The 17,541-nt window shown below is 38.8% G+C and overlaps 3 protein-coding genes across 4 annotated transcripts; all 3 read left to right on the top strand.

The window, feature by feature from the left end:
- Positions 1–4,966: 4,966 nt before the first annotated feature.
- On the top strand, positions 4,967–12,079 carry LOC135588283 (E3 ubiquitin-protein ligase makorin-like). 2 transcript variants are annotated; one of them, XM_065080340.1, is made up of 5 exons: positions 4,967–5,076; positions 6,830–6,917; positions 7,023–7,822; positions 8,776–8,845; positions 11,560–12,079. In XM_065080340.1, the coding sequence occupies exons 1-5, from the start codon at positions 5,036–5,038 to the stop codon at positions 11,845–11,847; spliced, it is 1,287 nt and encodes a 428-aa protein (XP_064936412.1). In that variant the 5' UTR covers positions 4,967–5,035; the 3' UTR covers positions 11,848–12,079. The 2 variants fall into 2 exon arrangements, with proteins under 2 accessions (XP_064936412.1, XP_064936413.1); XM_065080341.1 differs by lacking the exons at positions 4,967–5,076; positions 6,830–6,917 and adding an exon at positions 5,097–5,924.
- Positions 12,080–13,649: 1,570 nt separating this feature from the next.
- On the top strand, positions 13,650–13,992 carry LOC135589180 (arabinogalactan protein 23-like). Its single transcript, XM_065081470.1, has one exon. The coding sequence runs from the start codon at positions 13,744–13,746 to the stop codon at positions 13,924–13,926; it is 183 nt and encodes a 60-aa protein (XP_064937542.1). The 5' UTR covers positions 13,650–13,743; the 3' UTR covers positions 13,927–13,992.
- A 2,577-nt stretch (positions 13,993–16,569) lies between these two features.
- Positions 16,570–17,526, top strand: LOC135588282 (uncharacterized). The gene has a single exon (XM_065080339.1). It carries the CDS (start codon positions 16,773–16,775, stop codon positions 17,340–17,342), a length of 570 nt encoding a protein of 189 aa, XP_064936411.1. The 5' UTR covers positions 16,570–16,772; the 3' UTR covers positions 17,343–17,526.
- Positions 17,527–17,541: the final 15 nt, after the last annotated feature.

The raw sequence follows: 17,541 nt of genomic DNA, 5'->3' as shown, positions 1-17,541 counted from the left end.
TTATGGCAAGAAAAGCAATCACAAACTTTCTTCTCTCCCTCTATAATAAGAAAAGCAATCTTAAGCTCCATTCTCTTCCTTGATAAGGAATGCTATCACAAACTTCTTCATCATCTTCTCTGTTCTCTCCTTTCTAAAATTACTCGAACACCAGATTGAGAAACCTCTCTCGATCTTAGTCTTTATGCAGGTGATACCTTAAGAGTGTAATACTTTCACCTTGGGAGTATAGTATTTACACATCGGGAGTGTAGTATTTTTCCCTCAAGGGCATAGTATTTTTACCTCAAAGACACATTGGATATTCCTATATATACAGGTTTAGACCATGTCGGGCTGACTAAGACATCAATGATACTTTCCCCTAATAGTATATATCACGAAGACAATATGGTTTGGGATCACTTACAACTTGTTGAACAATTTATCAAATTTAAGTCGTAAGAGTATCGTTCTAAATAAGTTAGAATATGGTAGAGTATATTCCAGTATAATCAATATAACTCTGAAAAATTTATCAAGTGTTAGGAGAAAATATCATTGACATCTTGAGTATCTCTTAGAGAGAGTGACATTATCGAGAACATAGCACATCACCAACTTAGATAAAATTCTAACCTTAAAGCCTCTGATATCGTTAACTTGAAAAGCTTGCTCGGTGTACCTCAATTCCCATGGGTGTGCTTCAACTCTAACTTTACTAATCAGGTTGAGTCTAACTCAAAATCCCTCCTCAAATATTTCTTTATTGAAGCTCGTGTCGAGAAGACTATCTTGGGTAACAGGACAGCTTCAATACTGAATGCCAAACTAAACGATAATTCTCTCGAGCCAGCCTTGGGTGTTTGAGAGGCCTATAGAATGCTTGGTAGCTCTTCTACCTAAGTGTCTTTTGCCAGTTATATGTGTCCTACAAGATAATCACGTGAGTGATGATACGTGTGATACATTGCATAGTCTATTTGATTATTATAATAATAATTATTATTATAGTCTCTTTGATAATAATAATAATAATAATAATTATTATTATTATTATTATTATTATTATTATTATTATTATATTTTCTTACTTTATATTGTCTGATTGATATAATATGATGTCCTTAGATCTATGTAATGAGAATTGAATCATGATGAGATCATGATAATAAGACCAATGAGAATTCGCTTATAAATATATACTCTAAATATTTCCAGTCATAGGTTACTCGAGAGAGACATCAAGATAGTCGGACATACCAATGTACTATATATATGTACATATGATAGAGGTAGCTAGTCTTATAGCTGCTTGTGCAAGGGCACTAGGGATATAGTGTAGGTGCTTATTGGATAATGAGTTCACATAATGATCTGCTCAAAATGCTGGATGGTTAATGTTACTTCATCGTCAGATAGTGATTCTGTGATCTCAATTGTATGTTTAATCCTTAAACTTGAGAAACTATGGATACTTTATATGAGTACTCTATTCTTTGATACCAGACTTATAGGTCTAGAAGTTTCAGATCTAGCATAACTAGTCATCGGGAGTGGTAGCTAACTTTATGAGGGTAATTGAGTATCGTTAGAGGATCATCTACTCTCGATGTCATGAGAGAAATGTCCCGTGTATTCTCGTTCAAGAAAATCCCTAGCTAGAGTCATTTAGATTGAGAGAGAAGAAGTTATCTATAAGAATCTAATTAGAGCGAGAATCGAATAGATTCTGTATGGGCTTGACAACACCATGCCCGGCATATGATTTCTGAGATACTAGATGGATGAAGGACTATAGATATATGATAACTAAAGGAAGACATGTCTAATGGATTATATCCCCTTGTACCATCTCGGGATTATGGCATAGTGGCCTAGTACATCTATAGCTGATAAGTTGAGTAAATTATCTGTAGGAAAATCTAAGGGCGACATCACATGAGCAATAGAAGAACATAAAATAAAAACCCTAAATTTTCTAATATATGTTTGTCGTCATAGAATATTGGTGTGCAAAACCCATTGAACAAAAAACTATGTGTAAAATAGTTGTGTTACCTAGGGAGATTGTATATCCTTGAATTTCTATAGATTTGTAAGAGAGGATAAAGGAGATCAAGAGTCCTCCTCTCTAGCGGTGATTCACACAATAGGGATATGATGATGCTCCTCAAATCTCCACGCCTGCTATCTGAGGAGAAGAGGAGAGGAGAGGAGAATATGAGCCTTTAGTTCTCTCCTATTTATAGAGGCCCTTAGTTAACCCTAATGGATCATGCCCTATTAGGTATTGGATCTCCATCTAATTACATAAGCCTCTTAGATTGGTGGGTCTCTACCCAATAATCTCTTATTAGCTCTTATTTGATCTCATCTATGGAATCCAATAATTCAGGAGTTTATTGGATATTAATAAGATAGGGACTCCAGCGAATATCTCATATCCGAACCTCTACTCATCGCAACACCTACCAAATGTGTATGACCCTCTAGGCCCAATATCGTGCTGGCTATAAGTTATACCCGTCAGAACTCTTTTTGGCTCAATGAATCTTTATCTCTATAATTACTCACTCGACTCATCGATTATGGATGTACTAGGTCACTACACCGTAGTCCCCAAACGATACAAGAGAATCCAATCCTTTGGACATATCTGTCTTCAATTACAATGTACATATAGTCTCTCATCCATCTAATATCCCAGAGACCATATACCGGACATGGTGTTGTTAGACTCATACGGTTTCTCCTCAAGTCTCGCTCTAATCAGATTCTCCCGGAGAACTCCTCCTCTCTTAATCCGAATGACCTTGACCAAAAATTTGTTTAAGTAAGAACATACATGATATTCCTTTCATGATACTAAGAGCGGATGATCATCTATCGACACTCACTTAGAGCTCTTGGGTGAGTCAAAGCCCGAAGGGACGTGCTTCCTATTTGACCTAATTGTTAGAGATTTTGAACTTGAACCATAGAACTTGTTTCTATACAGAATGTCTTTCCTCCCCTTATTTAAGCCTAAATAATATTCCCATCGAGGGCTTCGAGTGTACATTCTCAAGAAAGTAGAGCTCAAACTCTTTTGCAAGCTATGTGAAGGAGCCAACCAAGAGTAACTTCAAATAGGTATACTACTTTTGCACTGGGCCTCTCAGCATCATTGAGAATGCACAATACATCAGAGTATTTGAGGTGTTATAGAGGGAAATTTGGGTGTATAAGATAGTAGTGTGTTCAACCAGGCCAGTACTGCCTTCAAAGGTTTCTAACGACAAAAGGCAAAAGTTAGTTGGGATCGGTTCCTCTTCGATGTTCTACGTAAAGGGGGATTGATTCAAGGTAGGATTGATTGGATTCTCCCCACCGGACTGTTGAAATTTTTCTCGCATCTCATCTAAGCAATGGTCCATTACCTCTACCGGACCTTCAGGGAGCTATCCATTGAATTCATTGATCAAATCCCAGAGTAGAGCGATGGTGCAACAATATATTAGACTCCACCATTAGAGAGTGGGGGGCTCCTTTAGTAGGCAGGCAACTTAATAGATCTCAAGCGATCTTGAGATGTTGTCGAGTAGATTTCAATGGGTGTCTGTGCTAGTGGCAATTGAGGCATCAACCATGACTAAGATGGTAGCATAACTTATTGGGCTAGCTAAGGTAGGAACAAAGCAATAACTTGCAACATGCCCATGAGTGTTTGTATATGATGGGTGAAGTTCAAAAGCATCTTAATGGAAAATGAGTTGGTGGCTTAAGTTTATCCTCGATTGTGAGGGGCTTAGGTCACTAAACAAACATCGGTGTTTTGTCATCGTCTGCGTCAAGGTGGACGCATCCACATGTGAGAAGAATATCGGTTGCCTCCCTTGAGTAAAAAGATTATTGGTTGGAGGCAGAGCTTTCTTGTTGGAGCATTCATTGAGAGAGTAGGTAGGCGGACATTCTTGAGACATTGGCTCTCTTTCTAATGTCAAAATATTATAAGAAAATATTATTAACATCTTGGTCAGTCTAACGTACTCTAAACTCGTATATGTAGGAATGTTCCAGGTAGAAATAATATGCTCCTAAGGGAGAAATATTATGCTCTCAAGATGTCACTTGTACGAAGATCGAGGTCGAGAGAAGCATTCTGATTCAATTCATTCAAGATGTCACTGAATGTGGATTTGAATAGTTTAAAAAAGAAAGAGCCTCACTTTTTCCTTTACAGGGTGTATTAAGGAGAGCCTTAAAGAAAGTTTATGATAATTTTTTTTATCATAAAAAAGATAAAATTTAGGATTACTTTTCTTAACATAATAAAGTTTATGATTGTCCTTCATTGAGAAAGAGAAAAAACGTGAAACGAAAAAAAAAGAAAAGCTTATCATTTGCTTCGAATCTTTGTGATTTGGATCTCGTGTCAACCACGTGTATATTAACGTCTTATATAAGAAAAAAGAAAAAAAATGTTAACAAATAAAAAAAAAGATATATTTGAGAGCAGTAAAAAGAATTAGAGCCATTTCTTGACCGTGCCTCGAGTTGTTTTGGAAGACGAACGACCCTATTCGCAACACGTAGCGACTAAGTTCCGAATCCTTTCATTATTTTTCAGCAATATCTTAAATTTTTAGTCCTCTCGAGTCAATACCTTCGTTGTTTGACTCGATGTATTTCTTTTCACACTCAAACACACTAGCCTCACAATCTACCCGTCCTTCTGTGCGGCTTTCCACACCGTGGGGTCCATTTCCTCTATGCGATTAATATCTCACCCAAGCCATCCGTAGGTACTTATAAGATCAAACTTAATTTAAACCGACGGTCATCACATATACAAAACCCTTGTAGTTTAAGCTAACTACAGTAATAGCACTTACATACTTCTCTCACGTAGTCTTCAATGAGGGAGTACATTCGTAGTTTTAGACCAAAATTGAGGATCATTTCGAACCGAGGTGTTTTGAGTACGAAGCGAGCCGTTTCAAGCCGTAGAAGCAAATACAATATAATTTACTAAACCCTACTATTCTCTTTTCTTCCGTCCAATCCGACTTGGATGCCGACTTCGTCTTCTCCTCTTCCCTCCATGCCGAGAAGGTGATGTCACTTGGATTCCTCACCTTCTGATCAGTCTCCGAGTTTGTACAGCTTACTCGCTGATCTATTTGCGTCTCTTTTGTCGTCGATTGAGTTTTGGTATCCTTTTTCCTTGTTAAGACATTCGATGCTTCTTTCTGGTTGTTAGGTGGATTTCTCTGCTGTGATAATCTTTTGGGAGTTGATAACGGTGTCTTTTGGATGCTAATAGCAGTTCGTGGAATGAAAAATATGTGGTTCGATGTCTTAATGACCTAACTTGATGATACTGGGGCTCTTCCGAAGATGATTCGGGGCACTGTGAGGATCCTGTGGATGTTGGATTTCATATGCATCTTTTGTTTGGATTGATGAAGAGATGTGATCTTGGTAGGATACTAGATATTGACTGGAGAAGACTCTTTTTTAGTGGACTGTTACAGCTTCAGAGAACTCTAAGATAAGACAAAATAGTTTTTTGATATAAAATAGATTTTTGTGAGCTTGGTGGGGTACTAGAGATATCGACTGTAGAAGACTTGTTTGTAATTGAGTGTGACAGATTTTCGAGAACTCTAAGATAAGACAAAATAGGTTTTTGAGATAAGATATACTGTTGTGAGCTTGGTGGGATACTGGAGAGACTTCAGAGAAATCTAGGATAAGACAAAATAGATTTTTGAGACGAGATAGGTTGTTGGTTCCATTATCTGATTGATTGTTCAAGCTGTAGCAATTTGTAATGGTTATATGAGGACCTTAATTTGCTAGAAAAGACAATGGTAGGGGACAAAGATGGAGAGGGAAGTGGAGCATCTTGGGTTCGACAGTGTCAATGGAGAATCTTGCTACTCAAATTGATTGTGCAGGTGAGGATTGCTTTAAAGGGCTCATGAGTATTAGTATCACCATTTAGCCATAAAACAGAAATTTAATGGAGGCTGCTTGATTCACACAGATTTTAGAATTATTTTGAAAAACAGATTGTGATGCTTCAGTGTTCTAGGGACGTCTAACATCTGGATTTAGAAGTTTGAAAGTTTTGTGGATTTTCCAAAGTGTGTAACTTCAATGTAGGAGGCTCCTATAGCTGCTGTTATTACTATCCATCTATCTGAGTTTGAGGACATGGTTGCAAGTTGATATTTGGATCTTCTGATTTTGTAAACCATGGTGTTTTTTTTTTTGGATTAAAGTTGATTTTATATATCAGTATAGGTCAGCCATATAAGGTATGCTATTATTATAATATTTCATGCAAACTTTTTCTCCCAAGGCTTTTATTATGAGAATCCTCGAGAATCCTCGTGGCCCATCGGTAGATCTCTATTCAAAATATGGAGTTGACTTTGGATTACATCTATAATAGTGCATCTGATATTTTATCTCAGATCTCCCAAAAACATTGGACTTGATTTCCAGATCTACTCTACATTATGATTCATGTGTAGTCGGCTTCCAGGTTGAATAACTTAGTTGACTATTTATGTATGTTGTTTTATGGTAACATTAGGACTCCAAATTAGAGGATGCTATCGGTGTATCTTGTGCAGAACTGATACTTGCCCAGGGTTGGCCTAATATCAACAAGTCAAAGCTTAAGTATTAGACATTTGACCATGCTTTCGCTGTAGGAATTTCTCAGATGTTCTACTGTCATCAGTATCAAGAACTATTTCTATATAAGCGACATTGCATATTTTCACTCTATTTTATGGCCTTATTAAACATGAACATTTGGTTGTGTTATCTAATATATATTTTTATAACCCAGAATTCTTTGCAAGTACTTTGCACGTGGAACATGCTTAAAAGGGGAGTATTGTGAATTCTCACATGATTGGAGAGATCAATCTAATAATGTAATATCACTATACTTTTTTTTTTGTCAATCATGTTGGTTACTTTCAGTTTCCAGTGTACATAGAGCTTTGCTGTAACTATTTTCTGCTTATTTGCATTGGTAGGTATGTAACTTCTATCAAAGAGGGTTGTGCACCTATGGAAGTAGGTGCAGGTATAACCATATTGGAGTTTCTTCTCATAATTCATGTGATCCAGCATCATCAATATCTCATCAGAGTTATCATGTAGAATCTAGTTCTTCTCAATTTGCTCATCCACCTAGAGCTTCTTTGAAAGGAGAAACTAGTCAGGCTTTTAGAATTCCAGTGGACTTACCAGTTTCATGCCAATCTCATACCCCTCCTTTGGAACATGCACAAAAGCAGAAACATGGGGCTGATATTTCTCCAAGCAATGAGGGCAGCCATGTTCCTGCACACATGAGGCCAGCTGATTCAGAAATTTGTGCCCTTCACATCACTGGTAGTTGCCTGCATGGCAAAAGTTGCCCTGATGTTCATGGGGACATGTGTTCCATTTGCGAAATGCATTGCTTGCATCCATTCCATCAAGACAAAAGAGAAGAACATATAACAATGTGTCAGAAAAATAACAAGCTCCATGAAACTACGAAATACAGTCAGGAGATAGAATGCAGTATATGTCTGGAGCGAGTACTTTCTAAGCCCACAGATGCTGAACGGAAGTTTGGAATACTATCTGAGTGCGACCACCCATTCTGCATTTCATGTATTCGGAACTGGCGTCGGAATTCTCCAGCTTCTGGGATTGATTTGGACACTGCACTAAGGGCCTGCCCGGTGTGCCGAAAGCATTCATACTTCGTTGTTCCCAGTGTTACTTGGTTCACCACAAAGGAAGAAAAACAAGAAATAATCACTAGCTACAAAGACAAGCTCAAGTATGTAAAGTTTACATATCCGCATACTGATTCAAGTTGTTTTGCATTTTATTTGCACTAACCTAGTTTTTTTTTTTTCATGTGGACTATGTAATGTTAGAAAATTTGTGGTGAAGTAATTAATCTAATGCCTTTGTAATCTATGACTACATATTAGTTATTCTGTTTGTAAGTATAATATTATATGTTTCCATTTTATGGGATATTCATCTTTATATAAATGACGAGTACATGTATTACGAAATTCCTGTTGTTTAGTTATAAATGCTGCTTTGCCCCAATGTGTTTTATCAATTTCTCCTAAATGGAATCAGATAAATTTGGATTATGAAAATTCAGCTTGATTATCAGCTCAGACTCAGATATTATCTTCTAAGCCATTTAAATAATATAGGCATGAGTGACATATCCCAGAAGATTATCAATTCTTATATCTGCTAAGCTTCCTGACTCTCTATCACTTTTGGTTTTTGCTTCTTTCTTTTGGGTGCTTCATGAGCTTCCACTGGTGTAAATTATACATAAGCAACGATATCTATGTTGCATATATGTCTGTGCATTAGCTAGATTTGTTATTCGGTTATTTGCTTAGCTTTTGAACCTAGAAACTCCCAAGAGTAATGACCAAAACAAACTCTGAAGTAACTCACTTCTGACATACAAGCTGACTAAAGTGCTGACAATTTAAAATTAAGCTGGACTGTACATACAAGCTGTGAAGTAACTCAAGATGAATAAGTTAACAAGGAATAAATCTTATTACGAATAATTTAAAATTAATTGCAAGACAATGCTTCATTGCAAGACAATGCTATATTATTATTTATGAAGCTGTTCTAATAACTTAGGCAATCATGAAGTAGCTTTTATGGACTTCAAATGATGATCAAATTTTATTATTTCTTAATCTAATTATGCACAATGTGGTCGGATTCATACCATTTTTTTGGCAGGTTGATTGATTGTAAATATTTTGACTTTGGTAATGGAACATGTCCATTCGGGGCTAGTTGTTTCTACAAGGTAAGTGTGGTTTATGCTTTTGGCTTTCTTTGTTTCACACGGGTGTTATATGCGAATGTTTTAAATCATGGGAACAACTTCATGTAAATTGAAAAATAGCTTCAAGGTGGTACATTTCTTTCTGGATATGTGTGCATAGCCTGCTAGGCAGAAGTAAATATATAAAAAAAGAAAGGAATGCTGGATATGCATAGAAAATTATTTTTTATGCATTTTAATTATATTCTATATGCTAGAAACATAAATTTGTAGATGTCATTGAAGAATTTTATCTTCTATATTAATATATTTTAGGATAAATTATCTATGATAGAAAATTTTATCCAATCTGGCAAAATATAATTAATATATACATTTTTTCCCCCTTTGTGTTTCTCTTCTCTCCTTTGCTCCTTCCACCTTTTTTTAATCAACAATTGAGATGTGAAACTTGGTTAGGTGGGGCTTATGTCAGTGGATAGTTGTGATGCGAGAAATAAGAATTCTATCAAAAGTACAGAGAGGATCTCCACTTGAACTAATCTGTTTGTTGATGGAGTTTGATTCCCTTAACTGTCATGGGATCAGGGAGCCCTTTCCTTTATCCCATATCCATCTTCCTTTCCCACCCGCTTTGGCTCTCCCTTCTCACTGCCCTTGCAAGTGACATGAATATTTCTGTGATTAGTGGTATTTTCTTTTTCTCGTTTGCTTCTTTCTATCCTTCCCTCCTATTTTCCTCTCAGCTTCCCCAGTGTGTCCATCTGTCAGTGGACTGAAGCATGCTGTCTATGGCACATTGATTGCATGTTGATGTGTGTCTAATGTGTTGTTGTTGGGATCGGGGATCCAGCTAACACTACTTGCATCAGCCATATGTTTTCTCTTTTAGTCATGTGAACATGTGTTTGCACGTCTCTCAAGCATCATATTGTGCAGCTGAATCAAATAAGAACTCTAGCATACTATCTCTGGGTCATTACCTAATTTAGACGTGTGGAAGCAAAATTGCAATGTTTGGCATGGGCTGCATGGTTAATGCTTTTGTCTAATTTACAACAGACTATTAGTTAGCATTTCAAATAAACATTATATGCCTATATATTTGCCAATAACTATCTTCCAAATAGAAGTTAAGTGACTGTATAGCGCATGTCATTCTTTAAGTTCTTACAAAATTGTGGACTATTAGCTTTCCTATATTAGCATGACTGTGGCCCATACCTAATTAGTATGCATTGCTAAAATGCAATGATTAGCTCTGAAAGACCATGGATGAAGGCTAGAGATTTGTGAATATAAGCACTTGTATTCCAAATCCCAGATCAAACCCCATTAATATGCATGTCTTGAAGTTTTTCAATTTTGAATTTGTGTGTTTGTGGTATTATTATGTGTTGCTAGAATGATTTTTTTAATCTAGTTATTTATTTTTCCTTATTACATAATTTATTTTTAGGGAGATTGATCAAGTTATGCAATTATCAAGAGTATTTTTTTTACCTGTAACTTGAGAATTTATATTCCTGGCTTTGAGAGGGACGATATGTGGGATTAGGAGATAGTTAATATCAAGAAGTTCTTGTTGTTGTTTTCTTGGCTTGGTTCTTGATACCCCACTAGTAAGAAGGAAACTGGACAGAAGCGCCCTGCTTTATTGGTTAAATCATGGGATAGTTAGGTATACTTAGGCAACTAAATTTCCAGAAAGCTGATTACTATATTTGATAAATGGTGATGTTTCATATGTGCAATTTCTGTTCCTGTCGTTTCATGAGATTGTTTAGATTATCATGTCTAGAGCAATGTAATTTTTAGTCGTCTTAAAAAGTCAGACTTGTAATGACTGCTGCCAGGCATTAGTTAATACCAGGATATTTCAATGTACTGTATGGTCTGTGTGCAAAGTTCCTCTAAAGAAATTTCACCATTAAATTGTTATGCCATTGTGGATCTTGTGGTTGCCCAGTTGATTTCTTGGCAATTATAGCCTAAAATTAAACTCTAGTATGGTGCATGCGAGGCACAATGGTAACTCAATGTCGTGAGGTGTCTCTTGTTCCATCCATGGGTTAGTCCTTTCCTACTTGGATCCCTCATCATGTCTAATTCTTGGTTCTCGATGATACGTTTGTCATGACTCACCAAAATTGGATAATTAACCCTTTCACTTGATGATCATGAATTTCCGGTCGAAATGTTTTAGCCCACTTGAATAGTTTAACAGATAACCCTTTTTCACTTGGATCCATTAATACTATTTTGGTCTGATAGGATAATTGATCCATTAACTTGATAAACCTAGGATTCTATAATCCAAAGTGCTTAAATCTAAGTTTACATTGCACATCACTTTAGCTGATGGAACAACTCAATTGGCTTCACACATCCAACGTCAAACTAAAACTGGGGTGTAACATGGACTTTCTTGACCACACAAATTAGTGCTTATGGATTGGCTGAGAACCTGAATTTTTTGCTTATGATGATGATATGAGATTATGTTCCACTTCAGGACATATGGAAAAAAAGATGAACCCTTATCTTAGCATATACTTTGTTAGTCCAAGTATGTCTTTTTTTCTGTATGATAAAATGTTTTTTTTTTTTTCTAAATCGAGGTATTATTGTCATTGTCATTGCAATTTGTTTCGAGTACCTCTTTCTGTAATTTTATTAGTCACATGCATGGAGGTTTTGGACTTATGACCAATGTCGAATTCATTATGTTCCAGCACACTTACAAGCCACATGCAAATAGGCGAAGTGCATATAGGCCTCGCAGAAACAGGCCCCATCCACACAGGTCCCGACAGATAATGGAAAGAGAAGAAATAGAAGATTTTATCAACCCATTTGCCTTGGAGGATGAGTTAGCCAATCTTGCTGCTCTGCTTGATGTGGACGAAGAAGAATCTGAGGATCTTGATGAAGAGGATTTTGGCAGTTTACTACTCATGCATATGAGTTTTCTTCTTGTGCATATGGATGATGAAGAACTACTAAGCGATGACGACAACTAATTCTGATAATGTGCTGCTGCCATATATATTTTGTCAATGGATTAAACTACTAGTCTCCTGAGTTTCCTTCAACTTTTATCACGGAGTTATGTTCAAATCTTGATCTGGCAGCATTTTACTGTCATCTAGTTTTGTGCTTGCATGTGCCATATGTTTTTGGTGTAAAATTTACAGCTGAGCACAAATCTCTGAATCACTAGCAACTGGAATTTAGTCAATGCCTATTCACTTATTGAGAAGGTTCTCCTGAGGCACTATGCCAGTGTCATTGACTGATTATGATTTTTGCATATCATTAAAACTGATCCAACCAGAGGTCTCCATGACCTTATCTCCCATATTTTGCAAGTAGCAGCCCAATATGGAGATAAACTTTAGTTCTTGAATTTAAAGGATGTTATCCAGGGCTAGCAGGAGAGATGATAATCAGGTGATTGGGGTCATCATGATTTGTTGGCCTCTTGCAGTGGGAGTTCCAATCCTCAACTGTTGTTGAAGCTCAGTAAAAGTCAAACTGCAGCTCCTCTGGAGCATGAAATAAAGTGCCAGTTGATGAACACTTGTTAAGGCTGAGCTCCTCTCATGTTTCTGCTCCCTTTTCAGCTTGTTTTCTGCTGGTTGCAATTCATTGTGCTACTGTTCTTAACTATCTTTTACACCCTTTCATCACTGTTTTATGTCTGTAATGTGCATGGTTGTCCAAAGTAAACGACACTGACAACATGTTTAATATGACGGTGAAAACCATCAATCAAACCTGAACTTTGTGGCGTAGTCAAAGTTGATGTCACGTTGTAAGTCGATAAAAAACTGGAGTAGAAGTCTAAAATGGAGAAGGATGTGGAGGGAGTATGGATGTTGAGATAAAAAAAGATATAAGAGTTGGGAGAGGGCTAAATTACATATTGTATTTAAAAAAATTATATTTAGATTCTTATAGTTATGAAAGTGAAATAAATAATTTAATTTATACTAACATCGTCAAATAGTATGATGATGAGTAATAAGATAATTTTAATATCTCTTTCATTTTTAGCATATGGAATGTTAAAATTATTTTTTTTATAAGTTAAGTATTAAAAAACAGAAGAGATATTAAAATTATCATTTTGTCTATTATTTTCATGTTGATTCAGCATATACTATCTTCATGTGTTATGTTTTTCGTTAATGCAGCTAACGTTACAGCAAATAAAATTATTTATTTTATTTTCAACATTATAGGGATCCCAATATAAATTTTTAAGTAAAAAATCATAATGTTAATAGAGTCTAAGTATAAAAGATAATATATAATTAACTCGTTGGAAGGAGAACGAATGAAAAATAGAATATGAAAGGATATCAACACTCAATTTTTGTCAAATTAATATAAGTACTTTCATAGCGAATAACAAGAAAGATATTAATAAAAAATAATTAGGTAACTTTGAGTATATATATTTTCCTTGAAGAGTATATTCTTGAAGAATATAGGTTGAAAGTTTATTGTAATATTCTGCGTATATAAAACAGAAAACATCTTGATTTCATCATACATATGAGTTATCCAAAACTATGCTGTTGTGCTAAATTAGCCACTCAATTTTTGGTGCCCTAAAAATAACAGCGTGGTCAACAAACCCTCCACCTTCCATGCACATGCAACCATGTCAAGCCTTCCCTCGTCAAACACGGCCATCACCAACCCCTCCTCAAAATGTGCACCCGAAGAAGAAGCAGCAGAGGCCACAAATCCTTTGACGGCTTCCAAAGGGATCACTCCACCCCTCGAAGAATCCTGTTAAAACCCCCCTTCATCCCTTCCCTTCCCCTCAGGCTTGCCATAACAAAGACTCTTTGAGAACCAATCTTTCTCATCTCCTCCACGCCGGCGAGAGCAGTAGCGACCCAGCGATGGAGATGAGAAAGATCGCCTGTGCCGTCCTCGTCGCCGCTGCCGCGGCCACCACCGCCCTGGCGACTGAGGCCCCGGCCGCGGCGCCAGGCCCCGCCAGTGCTTCCTTCGCGGCCACCCCCGCGGTTGGGGCCGTCATCGGAGCTTCCGTCCTCTCCTTCTTCGCCTTCTACCTGCAGTAGAAGAAGTGAAGGCGAGCCTCATGCAGGGCTTACGTGAACAGTGAACGATTGGGGTTATTGTTACCGTTGACATCTTTTGATCTCTAGCATTCATTGTTCTTCTCCTTCAAATAATGTGATTGGCGAACAACGTTGATGTTTAATGTTACTTCGTCTTTCTCTCACATCGCTTTGGTATCACTATTCTTCTCCGGAGTTTGTGCCAAATGGACTCCCTATGAGATTGCTAACTGTGACAACCAAACTGGTCGAGAATCGTAAGTAACAAATCACCAATATAATTTACTATGATCTAATGATGTTAATGTAGGAATCGATCGATCTAATTTGTCCCATTTCCCTTGAATTTGAAGAAAAATTCTTCAAAGTGTTGATATTAAATACAAGCCTACTACCATACTCGAGTCAGTACGAGGGTCTACGCGAGAATCAAAGGAAAAGTTTCGAATTCTAAACCATTCTTAGGAGGAGTAATGTGGTAGAATATTTTCTAAATAAAATTTCATCGAATAGTGTGATGATTGATCGAAAATATCATCCCGGTGAGTCGACGGAGAAGAGTTAGCTGTTTATGAATCAAGAACAAAAGTGTGTCTTGTTTTATTTGAGTTAGTAAGTGATTACAGTGAGCTAAGGGATGGTTTCAGCTTTGTGATATGGAAAGTTGAGGCCTTGTTGATTCTATCACAGCCCTGTTTCTGTGGAGGTTAGAAATGAGAGAAGAACAGAGCAGATGCAAACTGAGGCGGCATCAGCACAGTAGGTAGTCAGTCACACTGCATACAAATCTTCCCTGCAGAGAAAGAGAAGCCAAGTCAACTGGTGAGGCTGTGAACTCAGAGGCCATAGAAGAGTGAGTTGACTTTGGATTACTTTTATGTCTTCTCTTGCTGATAGACTATGAAGCTTGCCCGAGTTCAAGCTGAAAGATGGATGTGAACTCTTGGAATCGTTCTACAAATATGAGCTCCATAAATTGAACTCTTGGAAAATCATGCAAGATGTAGGATAACATATATCCAAAAGCTGAGAGAGTTTCAAACAAGAAAAACAAAAACACAAAAACACAAAAAAAGCTGAGAACTTCATGCATCGATCCTATAACAAGAAACATGGGTGAGTTGTGTGACCACTTCATGCTTTGAGAACTAACTCATAGCAATCATATGATCATCAAACCATGATTCGGTGAACAACATGCTATAAGTCTAGCAAGAGTTAGTATCTTGAGTTTTGTCACAAGTATTGTGATCCCATCTTTGTCTATTTTGTCATAGATATTCTTAAACTAAATCTTTGATCAAGAAAAAAAATAATATAATTATTTAGATGTTAGAGGAAACCAATTATTGTTGTATCTACTAACATAATAAAATTTTAATCTATCAAGGATTCCAAAATCTCGATACAACTTTCTTCCAATATCAGAAAACTAGTTTTTCTTATTATCACATTGCTTAAAAATATTTTTTTTGTTGACTCAATGATGATATGATAAAGATCTATTTGCACTATTAATATTCTATTCTCTGTTTAGATAGATGCTAAAAGTCAAAAGAAATAAATTGATTTATAAGGGTGAGATGATTGTTGTAATTATTCACTCAATAGTAATAGTTTATTCCTTATTGGAAAATTATCTGATGTACTGAAATGCAAAGAAAAATTTTGAACTGTCTGATCAACCATTTCTTGACTTTACGATTGTGATTCCTATCGCCTTATTAATTAAAAGAGACAGCATACAATGAATCAAGAAAGATAACAATTTATTAGTATGTAAGAAATTAATGCATAAGCCTTCCTGATAGGGGTAAAAATAAATAGGACATGACACACCGGATTTGACATAGCACCGCCCAACGTCAGCCACCCCTGGGCGGCACACTGCCCCAGGGGGCGAGTATTAACGCCGACGTAACGTGCACCCTCGCTCACCATACGACGGATGACCTCATCATCTGACCTCGCACGATCGGACGAGGCAGAGGAAGGCGTCGACCGAGGCTCGCCATACCCTGCAACAGCTCGGCCTTCCATGCAACGTCCACGACGACGACGGACACTATCAGGCGCACGGCCCTGCCCCGGCAGGATAGCGCATCAGATAATATCGAACTCGCCTATAAATACCCTCGAGCTCTAAACGAGCAAGGTAAGCGCAAAAAGGCTTGACTTCACCCAAAATTCCTCTCCTCATCACTGACTTGATCATTGGAGGGGTCGGGCCGAATCGCCGACCCGACCTGTGCGCAGGTACTCGAGCGAAGCCGATCCGACCCGACGGCGCGAAGCATTCCAGGCAGATCCTCCGTAATCGGCCGCCCCAAGACCCCGAGAGGAGCCTCGCCTGATCCTGGGTGTTCGAACCCCTGAACCAACCGCGTCGACCCCAAGGCGACGGCTAAAAAAGTTACTTACCATAACACTTCCTACTCGTATGCTTTGCACGTATCTAAATCAATAGAAAAAAGGGTTTAGCTCAGACTCCGTTTCTGACCCAATCAATAGAAAAAGATGGTCTTCGGTTGTCACTCGGGTCCATCTCGTCGGGTCAACAAAACCCGACCGGGTTTTGATCGCAGAGCCCGACATGCTCCCACCCGAACCTTGAATTCGGCTCCCACTCGGCCGAGTCGACCCGAGTGACTCTATGCCTTTCTCCTCCGACCGTCTCTCTCTGTCTTCAGATGCATATGTAAAACCCCATCTTCCATTTTTGATCTCTTCTTCTTCCTCCTCATTACGCCCTCGCCGCCGCACAACCCTAAACTCGTCGGCTTGTTACAGAAGCCTAAGCTCCGTTCCGCCTGAAACCTAAGGTCCGCCCCCTCCGGTGCCGCCCGATGGTCCGCGCGTACACACAGGATCATGTGTACCACCACCCGTGGGACCGCGTGACGACGGCCGCCTGGCGCAAATTCACGGATCCGGACACCCCGGCCCTCCTCTCCCACATCGTCGACGTCCACACCCTCCACCGCCGCCTCGACCCCGCCTCCGGCCGCCTCCACGCCGTCCGCTCCATCACCGTCCGGTCGCCACCCCTCCCCTTCATCCTCCGCCGGATCCTAGGCCAGGATGCCGTCGTCTGTCACTGCGTGGAGTCCACGGTGGTCGACGCGCGCGGGCGGTCCATGGAGATCGTGGTCCGCAACGCCAGCCTCCGTGGCCTGCTCGAGGTGGAGGAGCGGTCCACCTACCGGCCCCACCCGGACCTGCCGGAGGGGTGGACCGCCTTCCGGCAGCAGACCAGCATTCGGTGCAAGCCGCTCTCGGCGCTTGCGGCCGTCGCCGAGAAGGTGGAGCAGCGGTGCGCCGAGAGGTTCCAGCAGAACAGCGTCAAGGGGAGGGAGGTCGTCGAGAGGATCTGCAAGTATCTGGAGGCCGAGGCCTCCGCGGCCATTTCTTGCTGATGCCATGCAATCTGTGAAGGGCCAAACACAAGAGACAAAGGTAAGGGTGTTGTTCCCCTCTTGCGATCCATTTGAAATCCATAGAATAAGGTTATGATGTTGTCGTTGATGGTCCTTTATTGGATAATGTACTCAGAAATGCTTCAGAAATTGCTGTCAGCTATTCCTTGTTGTTGTTGCCTAAGCTCGGATCTGTTGT

Source organism: Musa acuminata, chromosome BXJ1-8 (assembly GCF_036884655.1).
Source record: "Musa acuminata AAA Group cultivar baxijiao chromosome BXJ1-8, Cavendish_Baxijiao_AAA, whole genome shotgun sequence".
In the NCBI taxonomy this organism is placed as follows: Eukaryota; Viridiplantae; Streptophyta; class Magnoliopsida; order Zingiberales; family Musaceae; genus Musa; species Musa acuminata.
This window is presented reverse-complemented; position numbering and strand designations above follow the sequence as displayed.

Bases quoted from the DNA above. Each gene is read 5' to 3' on its own strand.
- LOC135588283 (XM_065080340.1), top strand. From the start codon at position 5,036: ATGCCGACTTCGTCTTCTCCTCTTCCCTCCATGCCGAGAAG. The intron at 5,077-6,829 runs GTGATGTCACTT...TTTATAACCCAG, and splicing joins CTTCCCTCCATGCCGAGAAG to AATTCTTTGCAAGTACTTTG. The intron at 8,846-11,559 runs GTAAGTGTGGTT...ATTATGTTCCAG, and splicing joins GGGCTAGTTGTTTCTACAAG to CACACTTACAAGCCACATGC.
- LOC135589180 (XM_065081470.1), top strand. From the start codon at position 13,744: ATGGAGATGAGAAAGATCGCCTGTGCCGTCCTCGTCGCCGCTGCCGCG.
- LOC135588282 (XM_065080339.1), top strand. From the start codon at position 16,773: ATGGTCCGCGCGTACACACAGGATCATGTGTACCACCACCCGTGGGAC.